This window comes from Ziziphus jujuba, chromosome 4 (assembly GCF_031755915.1).
Source record: "Ziziphus jujuba cultivar Dongzao chromosome 4, ASM3175591v1".
Lineage (NCBI taxonomy): Eukaryota > Viridiplantae > Streptophyta > Magnoliopsida > Rosales > Rhamnaceae > Ziziphus > Ziziphus jujuba.
Window position 1 is genome coordinate 9,657,011 of NC_083382.1, and position 11,421 is coordinate 9,668,431.

The window sequence follows — 11,421 nt, forward strand, 5'->3', positions numbered from 1 at the left end:
AAAAAAACCTCATTTCGTTTGGCCATATTAATGCACGCAAATCAAGGTGTATTAAAGAAGATTGGTAATGGATTATTATTATTATTATTATTATTATTTTGAAAGATAAGTTAGAAGATTATATGATTGGTCATATATATTTAAATCACAAAACAATTTATTTTTTAATTTTTTATTTACTATTTTAACTATTTTAATGATGATGAATTAATGATTACAAACTTTTGTTATATATTATTAGATAATTGCAAATTGTAAGTTTGTACAAGTCGCAGCACAGTATTAATATAAATTACGTTGGGCCATATAATACAGGCAAATAGAGGCATATTAAAGCAACTCGGGCCCACTCCATTTTGCATCATCACCAGCACTACCAGACCCCCGCGAGGGGAGGCGTCTCCCATGTACAAGGCAAATCTTTTATTTTTATTTTATTTTTTTAACTGATTTTTCTCTCTGCTGCTCCTTTTCTTTTTCCCTTTTGTTATCTTTTTATTTTTCGTTTTTGTTTTTATTTTTCTTATTTTTCTTGCTTAGTATAATAAAACCCATAAACAACTATAAAATTTTATGCAAATATTCTTAATTTTCAATTTTTTTGATGTTAAACTTTCCAACACTTATTTCAATGATTAATATTGTTTAACTTTAAACAATGTAAATATTATCATGAATTACAATAAAATAACTCAATTTAGTTTATTATGAGTAATGTAATTATTTAAAATAATTAAGTGGACAATGATAAAAGATCAATTTTTATATTTTTAATAATGTAAATCCTTTATTATAATTCTACACCAAACAATATATAATATTAATGTAGTATAATCTAATGCACTACAATCTAATTTAATATAGTACAATATTATTCACATAATATATTCTAATATAATACAATTCAATTTCATATAATACGATAAAACTAATACAATAAAATTTTACCTTCTAAATATATTCTAAATGGCCAAATATGTAAAATATAAAAAAAAAATCTAAAATATATTTAAATGCATAAGGTTAAAAAAGTCAGACCCCTCAGGCCTAACAGTAGCAGCGCCCCTGCTTTTAAAATCATCATTATTATTGTTTTTCTTTCCTTTATTTCCAAATGTGTATAAAAATCGCTCACCTTGATTTTAAAAAAAAAATTAAAAAAAAAATAAAGGTAGCTAAACATCACTCATCGATCCCATCATAAAACAAATGGGTGGTTGAATTTTAATTACATGTTTCCATTAATTAAGATGTATTATTAAAGTTGCGAAAAAAAAAAATAATAATAAAAGACAAAGATGATACGAATTTGCCTATAAAATGAAATGCTTAGAATACGCTCCCTCCAATCAAGAAAGATGGGTTCCATTACAGCAGCTAATAAGAAACCTCATGCCGTATTCATCCCCTACCCAACTCAAAGCCACATAAAAGCATTGCTTAAACTGTCAAAGCTCCTCCACCATAGAGGTTTTCACATAACCTTTGTCAACACCGACTTCAATCACCGCCGTTTCCTTAAATCTCAAGGCCCAAACTCCCTCGATGGCTTGCCGGGTTTTCGATTCGAAGCCATTCCCGATGGCCTGCCGCTATCTGAAGAAGATGCCACCCAGGACATCACTCTTCTTTGTCAATACATTAGAAAAAGATCAATGGTTGCTCCATTTCTTGAACTTCTTACCAAGCTCAATCACAAAGCAACCACTTCCAACATTGATCCGCCAGTGACTTGTATCGTCTCCGACGGCCTCATGCTGTACACCACCGAAGTTTCTGAAAAAATTGGAGTTCCAGACTTGAAGTTCTTTCCTTTCTCTGCTTGTGGTTTCATGGGGTTCAGACACAGTCGCACTCTTATGGAGAAAGGAATTATACCACTCAAAGGTTGGTTGAATTACTATTTTCGGTTTTTTGTTTTATATTAAGAAGGAAAAAAAAAAAAAAAAAAAAAAACCCACCCTTAAGCTAGTAAGAAGGGATTATTATTACATTTATATATGTCCGACAGCGTTTTTGACTTCTTTAGGTCGTTACTTGTGTAGAGTACAGAAGTTATCAAATTTTGAATTCTAGACCTTGCAGATCGTTGACTCTAATATATTTTACCAACTTCAATTACTTTTTTTTTATTTTTTTATTTTTTTTTATCGATTATCATTATATTTATATTTTCTCAGCACATATATATAATCTTGATTATTGTTGCACATATGCAGATGAAGCCTGTTTAACGAATGGATTTCTGGACACGGTTATCGATTGGATTCCGGGATTCGAAGGCATACGTTTGAAGGATTTTTCATCCTTCATTCGAACAACAAATCCAAATGAAACTCTGCTCGACTACTCTTCCACAACAACCGTGGGACTTGAGAAAGCTTCAGCTCTCATCTTGCATACTTTCGATGCTTTGGAGTCACATGTTCTGAAGGCAGTCTCATCTATGTATCCCCATACCTACGCCATCGGTCCTCTCCAACTTCTTCTCGATCGCATACCGGAAAACTCATCGAAACAAGTCGGATACAGTCTCTGGAAAGAAGACACTGAGTGTCTCAAATGGCTCGACACGAAGCCACCGAACTCGGTCCTTTATGTGAATTTCGGAAGCATAGCCGTGACGACGCCGAAGCAGCTCGTGGAGTTTGGTATGGGGCTTGCGAATAGCAAGCAGAACTTCTTGTGGATAATTAGGCCCGATTTGGTCGCCGGAGAATCTGCCATTTTGCCGGCGGAGTTCGCGGCGGAGACTAAAGAAAGAGGGAAAATAGCAAGCTGGTGTCCACAAGAGCAGGTCCTGAACCATCCTTCGGTTGGAGGGTTTTTGACACACTGTGGCTGGAATTCAATCGTTGAGAGTTTGTCTGCCGGAGTTCCCATGCTGTGTTGGCCATTTTTCGCCGAGCAGCAAACGAATTGCAGATACAGTTGCGTCGAATGGGAGGTTGGCATGGAGATTGATAACGATGTGAAGAGAGATGAAGTTGAAAAGCTTGTGAGAGAGTTAATGGAGGGAGACAAGGGTAAGAAAATGAAAAGCAAGGCCATGGAATGGAAGAAACTTGTGGAACATGCTACTAGTCCCAATGGTTCTTCGTCCATAAACTTAGATAGGTTGGTGAACCAAGTGCTTTCAAAGAATCAAAATTAGAATATATATATATATATATATATATACCCTTATAAGTGAAAGAAAGTATATATCTATCTAGCTAATCTGCTTTCTTTATATATTTTAAGATGTAATAAATTTGTTCAAATAAGTTGTGGTTTTTTTATGAAGTCACTTGTATCCATATTTAGAAAATTGTGAATTTTAAATATTAAAAAATATTATTATAAATGATCAAAAATAATAAATTTGGAATATTTAATAAATAAAAATGATGTGTACGTGTTTTATTCCTGAATTTATAACCATTTATTTAATATAATAAATAAAATGAGGTGCTTATTTATTTTAAAAATAATATAATATTATAATGTATAAATTATTAGTATATTTGGTGTTTTGACTTTTTGAAAGTAAATTTTAAACTGAAAATATATTTTATTATATATATAATTGTTAAAAAAAAAAGAAAGAGAGAAAAATAGAAAAAAAAAGTCAGAAAAGTAAATTTAGAATGAGAAAATAAAGTTGATAGATTATTGTTATTATTATAAAATAGAAAAAAGTATTTGATAGAGAAAATTGTGTTTGTTTATTTATTTATTTATTTAATTTTGAGATGTTTAACAAACAGCCACTAGCAAAAAAAACATTTTTGATAAATAAACAAATTATAAATAATTAATTAGAAAAAGTAAAAAAATAAAAAGCCAACGGATTACCAAGCTGCACGATAATCAAAGTGCTTTCACTTCTTCCAATGCTCCTTTCATAGATGCAAGGCTCTTCCTAAAATTTTGGCTGCTTTAGGTTAATTTTATGTTTGGGAATCTGTAAATATTTCTTTTTTCGACGAAAAAAAAAAAAAAAAAGTTACATGCAATGAGAAATATGAATAATTTTCAGTAAATAAAAATATTATTTAAAATTACAACAAGAATAATCTGAAATTTCCAAAAAATCACTTTGAATTTACTATTTGGAATCTTATGCAACATCTAGAAATATTAATCAAGCATCGTATTAAACAATTATGGTGGTGGTGATGGTGAAGAAAAGTCAAAAGATTCTTTAAGCAATTAAATAAAATAATCACTCAATGTAAAGCCTCATACTTGGCCCTAAAGCACATTGATTGGGCCTTGGGCTTGAGATTTAAAGCTGATTTGAAATCCAAAATTTGATCTGAAAATATATTTTACCTTCAAAATTCAGAATAACTTATATTTTTCAAAAGAAAAAAAAAAAAAAAACTTATCTTCTATTATGAAACAACAATAAAAACATCAATCCCTCCCAAAAAAAAAAACTTATCTTAGGATATGAAAAAATATAAAATAAAACAAATAATAAGCAAATACGATTTAATATATAACAAAGTGAATAACATTATATATATATATATATATATATAAATATATATATATATATATATATTTATTTATATTTATATTTAAAAAAAAGATACATATTTAACAAAAAGAAAAAAAGAAAAAAAGGGACTAGAGAATCATATCAGACTTGTTAATTGATTGAGCTTCGGACTAGTTCGACAGCAAGCCCAATAAGCGTTCTTCCTACCAAATTTATACTAAAAATTTAACAATATATTTGGATTAAAGGAAAAAGAGAAAAGAAAAGGAATGTTTAATAAAGAAAGGAAAATGAAATAATGAAAATAAAAGTATTTATCAGCAATGACTGTTTGTTTGTTTGGATGATTAGTGAATATAAAAAAAAAAAGGAAAGAATATGAAAGATAATAAATATTTTCATATAGTAATAATAATTTATTTTTAAATGCCAAGTTCTTTTTTCTGAATTGGATACTGATTGAATACATTATAGCTGACATCAACTTGTCCTAGCAATAGAAGTATTTCCAAAGGTTTCGTTAATTTTTATATTTTGTTGCCATATCAGATCGGTAAAGATTTACAAAAAAAAAAAAAAAAAAAAAAAAAAAAAAAAAAAAACTTTTTAATGATTATAACTTACCAAAATAATTATTATCTAGATTTTTAAAAAAAAAAATAATTAAAAAATAAATTATTATCAATTGTTATTATTTTTTAAATATATATATATGTAATTAATTAATTAAGATTTAAATTGAATCATTGAAGAGTAAATTGCGATTTGAATGTTGTTAAGTAAATATTTATGCTATTCATTTTATAAATCCTTTCAACCTTGCATTGCATCCCATACACAGCAATCCATAAATGCCTTGAATTGCTCTTACATGCACTCTTTATCCTATCTACCACGCACAGCTTTAAGCCAGGGACCATTTCCGGAGGAAAACTTTAGTAGTGGCCTCTAACACTGAATCCAAAAGATGTGACACGGTACCGCTGCCCAATGGAGCCATCGATCAAAACAAATTTTGCACAGTTTCTTACAAAGGCTCTAAAATTAAATAACTAAAATATCCAACAATTATTACCGCAGAAATTAACGCCACATTTCTTCCTGCACATTGGTTGGTCCCCATTTTTTATTTTTTGAAAAATGAATTTTAATGAAAAGAAAGAAGAAAAGCAACTACACTGCAAGATTCCTTGTTAATGTGTGGCAGTTTGTCCCGTCTCACCTAATCTTTCTAGGAATCCGTTTCAGTGGCAGGAAATCTTCGGTTGAATAGGAAATCGGTGTGAGAAGAGGGTAAAAATTTATGCCCGCAGAAAGAGGAATTATATTATATAGGATAATTTTACGGTAAGTTAATTATTTAAAATTAATATTTTATGAATAAAAATATTGATTGATATTTTTGTTTATAAAATATTAATTTTTAATGAGTTTATATTTAAATTGTTCGTATTATAAAATTTTTTTATATACTATTAATAATATATATTTTTATTTTTTATATTTAAATATAATTATATTAATAAATATAAATATATTTTCAACGTATATAATATATTATTAAAAATATTAATTTTCTTGTTTAAAATGTATTTTTTTATAGAAATATTATTATTAATTATTTTATTATTATTTTTTATGAAGAAACGAGGAATTTCTTCCTCCGTGTCCCGTTTTTCCACGGGGGATTCCTGTTCCGCCCCTGGTTAAAAGAAAAAGAGCGGAGATATGGGATGGGAATGTCACAGAACAATTAAGGGCAAAAAAATAACTGGCCACAAGATCAGCCACATGACTGGAAGTCCTAAATCTTTATTTGATTTCCAACAGCAGATATCTGGAATTCCAACCACTGGGATCTCGACTTCTAAAGCACCTTCAAGATTTTGCCACCACTGCTGAGCTGAGCAGCATACTTAGATGCCCACGCTGGAGATTCTACTTCCTCATCAAAAGGAGACACCGCATCACTCGAAGAAGTTGGTTGCCACCTTTCTTGGTAAAAGCCCAGGTACTACTTTAATTATTAGTGAACTAAAATGCTTTTGATTTGTACTGTTTTGGTTGAGTTCCTAAATCAGCACATTGACATTGCTGCCCACGAACTAGCTCTAATAGGGATTGAATTTTGGAACCAATATGGTTGAATTAATTTTTATTGTGGTTATGTACTAGAAAATTTTGCCTTTTCTATTTTTCGTGGTCGTAATAATGATCCTTGAATTTTACTTTTTGGTGCTGGCTGTTTATACCACTACAAATATCAATTTTATAATTTTTGACTTCATTATGATCTTTAAAATTAAATTATCAAAATATCCAAAAATTATTATCAATAGTGCTACAAATTAACACCAGATTTCTTTTCATCACATTGGTTTGGTTGCCATTTTCTTGGGAAAAGTAGTATTGAAATTATTTATGCACTAAAATCTGCTTTTGATTTATACTGTTCTGGTTGAGTTCCTAAATCCGCAAATTAACACTAGCTCAGTAGGGATTGAATTTTGGAACTAAAGGTTGAATTAATATTGATTGTAATACGTGCAGGAAAGATTGTTCTTTTTATTTTTCAGGATCTTCAATATGATCCTTTGAATGTGTATATATATATATATACACATATATTTTTTGGTGCTGGCCATTATAGTTTTAAGTCACCACAAACATCAATTTGCTGACTGAACTTTTTTTTTTTTTTCTTTGGGTTAAATAATGTACCTAATAATTTTATATTTAGTTAGTATATATCAAATTTCAAATATTAATATGTTGTCATAAACAAATTTGATTAACATTTTAGTGTCATTCTTTACTTTTTTTGTTTGTTTAATTTTTTTAAAATTTCAAGCTTTATCTTTTTATCTTTATGTTTTGTTTTATTCTTTTAAAAGTCTTCGATCATTTGGATTGATGCTAACAGTAACATATGTGGATGTAATCAAAAGCACTTCAACGCAAGCTTCAAGAGAGAAGCAACTGAAACTAAAAGTCTACACTTTCTTTTTGTAAATAAATCTTGAACTGCAAATTTATTTTCTATATTTAGTACGTATATTAATTTGTCAACAATATAATTCGTGTTAACATTACTCATTTATTATTTCTCTTTCCATTTATTTTTATTTTTTGATTTTCAAGCTTTTATCGTTTTATCTTCATATTTTGTCTTTTTCTCTCAAAAAATCTTCATTTAAAATTGATGATAACATAACATGTGTGGATGAGATTTTATAAGCACTTAGACACAAGCAATTAGCTTCAACAGAGAAAGCAACTAACCAATATGTATACGCCTTCTTTCTGTATTTAAATATTGAACTGCAAAATACCATAATACAGCAGGGTGAAAGAACATGGATTATTCCAGATCAGAAACTCATCAAAAACCTCATGCAATTTGCATTCCTTTGCCACTTCAAAGCCACATCAAAGCTATGCTTAAACTAGCAAAACTTCTTTACCATAGAGGTTTCTACATAACCTTTATAAACACAGAGTTCAACCACAAGCGGTTTCTCAAATCTTTAGGTCCAAAATCTTTGGATGGCTTGCCTGACTTCGTTTTCGAAACCATTCCCGATGGCCTCCCTCCTTCCGATGAAGATGTGACACAAGACATCCCTTCTCTTCTTGAATCCATAAGAAACAACTTAATGTTGCCTCCATTTCTTGATCTCCTTACAAGAATCAATCAAACTAGTACTGCCACTTCTAGTAACCCTCCTGTGACTTGCATGGTTACGGACAATATCATGGGGGTGTTCACAGTGCTAGCTGGTGAACAGCTTGGAATTCCTGTTGCAATGTTTATTTCTTTTTCTGCTTGTGGGTTTTTAGGGCTCACTCAATATCCAGCTTTGATCGAGAGAGGATTTGCCCCTTTAAAAGGTACTGATCATTTTAAAGCAAAGCATATATAATGTATCAGTAATACTAAATACACCAAAATATTATATGATAAAAAATTGCATGCTATTAACTAAAGGAAATCAATGAAACTTTTTTTTGATTTTATTCATCAATAACAATAAGCATCATTTTCCATGCTTTACATACCAATTGATAAGCATATATTATGTATCATATTTCGGTAGTTTAAAAAACAAGCATAATTAAATACGTAAATTGAAAAGTCATCATCCATACTCTGAATTTCAAATAATTAGAACCACCAAATGAATTGAACTTTACTCTCTACGACCAAATTTTTTAAAATATCTTACTAAGCCATAAGCATGTAAACCCATACATATCAGAGCCCCAAAAATTAATATACCTTTACGTATTTTTTTTTTTTTTGGCGCCTTTATGTAGTTTTTTAGCGCACACATATATTTGATACATTTCCACACCCATGTCACCATGTATACACACACTTAACACATGTCATAATATGCAGGTACACTTATATCCATACACATGTCACAAAACTCTCTCACACGTATATGGCACATGGGAACACTTATCACTTTTCTATAATATTGTAATAAAATAATATATTTAATATTAACAATAATTTTAATTAAAAAATTGTAATGCTTATCCACTTAGATTCATAATGAAGCTTAGTTAAAGCGAAAATCAAGAAAGATATTTTAAGAAAACGAGTTCAAAAAGACTTTATGATAAATATCAGTTAAACAGAATATCTAATCTCATTATTAGAATATAAAAACCAATTAAATGAGTTATATGATTATGGACAAAACACAAAAAAATTTAACATTATATTGAAGATGGAGATGTATTTTGGTTAATTTTTTTTGGGCACTATATTTTGGTTAATTTAATTACTATTTTATTGATACTTTTTATATTTGGGTCTTGCAGATGAGAGCTATCTAACAAATGGTTTTTTGGAAACCATTATAGATTGGATTCCAGGAATGAAAGACATTCGATTGAGGGATCTCCCAACCTTTTTCCGAACTACGGATCCACAAGATATCATGTTTAACTTCGCACTGGAAGCAAACAAACGATATTGTAAAGCTTCAGCAATTGTAATACATACATTTGATGCATTGGAAAGAGATGTTTTGGATGCTCTATCATCCATAATGCCTCCAAAATTCTATGCAATCGGTCCTCTCCAACTTCTTCTGAACCAAATGCCAGAAGAATCTTTCAAGCAAATAGGATACAGCCTTTGGAAAGAGGACTCAAAGTGCCTCCAATGGCTGGATACAAAGCCACCGAACTCAGTAGTGTATGTGAATTTTGGAAGCATAACAATTATTTCACAGCAACAACTAGTTGAGTTTGCTATGGGACTTGCAAATAGCAAGAAACTATTTTTGTGGATAATTAGGCCTGATTTAGTTGTAGGTAAATCAGCTGTTTTGCCACCTGAATTTGAAGACCAAGTTAAAGAAACAGGTCTAATAGCAAGTTGGTGTCCACAAGAACAAGTCCTTGATCATCCATCAATTGGAGGGTTTTTAACACACTGTGGATGGAATTCAATCCTTGAGAGTTTATCTGCAGGAGTGCCTATGCTTTGTTGGCCATTCTTCGGGGACCAGCAAACGAATTGCAGGTTCATTTGCAATGAATGGAGTGTGGGAATGGAGATTGACAATGATGTGAAAAGAGATGAGGTTGAAAAGCTTGTGAGGGAGTTAGTGGAGGGAGAGAAAGGTAAGGAATTGAAAACTAAGGCCATGGAGTGGAAAAAATTGGCACATGAAGCGACTAGTCCACACGGCTCATCTACCAAAAGCTTTGACCTTTTGGTCAACCAAGTGCTTCTGGAAAAACAGCATGTGTAACTATCATTGGTAAATTTAGGCTTTTTCTCTGATGTTGTTCTGAGGATTTAGTAATAAAAATTAACTGCTGATGGTTAATAAAAGTGCATAGAAGATTTGTCTTGGTCATATTTATATATATATATATATATATATATATATAAATATTTTAGTTTGATAGAGTCGTTTGTTTATTTTCAATCATTGAAGTAGTAAGATCAATGTGTTTCTATTGTAGTTGAGATAACGAATCATATGAATGTAATGTTTTATTGTTTAGCTGGAGAGAAAATCAGAATATGTACATGTATTTAAGCATATGAGATAGCTAGTAGTTCACCTTCGAATGAGAGCCCATCGAAACTTCAATACAAACGGGGTTGTTCACCAAAAACAAGAGGGTCTATTTGGTATACTCGCGAAATTAATGGGATTGGACTATGTGAAATTAGTTCGATAAAAGTTTATAATTGTTTAATCTAATCTAATACATTCCACATTTTAAAGTAACTCACAAAATTTAATTTGAGTGCAATCTGCAAAATGGATCAGATTGTATACAAATGCTACAAATGTAAAGAATTTTTTAACCATTTGAACTTTTAAAATTAATAATAATCAAATAAGATTTATTTGGTTTACTAGCTAAATTAATGGGATTGGACCATATGAAATTAGATTCGATAAAATTTAAAATAATTTAATCTAATCTAATACATTCCACATACCAAAATAATCCGTCAAATTTAATTTGAATGCAAACTGCAAAATGGATCAGGTTGTAAGCAAATACTATATTTAAAAAGATTTTAACCTTTTAAATTTTTGAAATCAATCATAATTTATTAATATTTAATTTATTTTGTTTTTTTACATTTTATTTTTCTACTAATACTGTGAAAGGCATGAAAAATATTTATATATCTCAAATATTTGAATATGGAAATCTACCTATTTTTCTTTTTTATGTCAACTTGGGAAAACGACAAGCTGATAAAGAGAGATTGTTAGGAATTCAATAATTAAGTATACGGGGAAGTTAATATAAACTTTTTCAGCTTATTATATTTCTCTTGCTAAAAAATATTTCCCTTGCTAAATAGTTAGTATTATAATTTCGTACTGTTTTTTAATTAAAGATTTGTATACTTGGTACTAATTATTGCCTTTGCTCGGTAA

At 29.9% G+C, this 11,421-nt stretch overlaps 2 protein-coding genes across 2 annotated transcripts; both read left to right on the top strand.

Moving 5' to 3' along the window:
• The first annotated feature begins 1,332 nt into the window (after positions 1-1,332).
• Positions 1,333-3,285, top strand: LOC107416776 (7-deoxyloganetin glucosyltransferase). Its single transcript, XM_016025304.4, has 2 exons — positions 1,333-1,887; positions 2,220-3,285. Exons 1-2 carry the CDS (start codon positions 1,359-1,361, stop codon positions 3,152-3,154), a joined length of 1,464 nt encoding a protein of 487 aa, XP_015880790.3. The 5' UTR covers positions 1,333-1,358; the 3' UTR covers positions 3,155-3,285.
• A 4,448-nt stretch (positions 3,286-7,733) lies between these two features.
• On the top strand, positions 7,734-10,521 carry LOC107416773 (7-deoxyloganetin glucosyltransferase-like). The gene is made up of 2 exons (XM_016025302.4): positions 7,734-8,380; positions 9,323-10,521. The coding sequence occupies exons 1-2, from the start codon at positions 7,846-7,848 to the stop codon at positions 10,261-10,263; spliced, it is 1,476 nt and encodes a 491-aa protein (XP_015880788.2). The 5' UTR covers positions 7,734-7,845; the 3' UTR covers positions 10,264-10,521.
• The last annotated feature ends 900 nt before the right edge of the window (positions 10,522-11,421 follow it).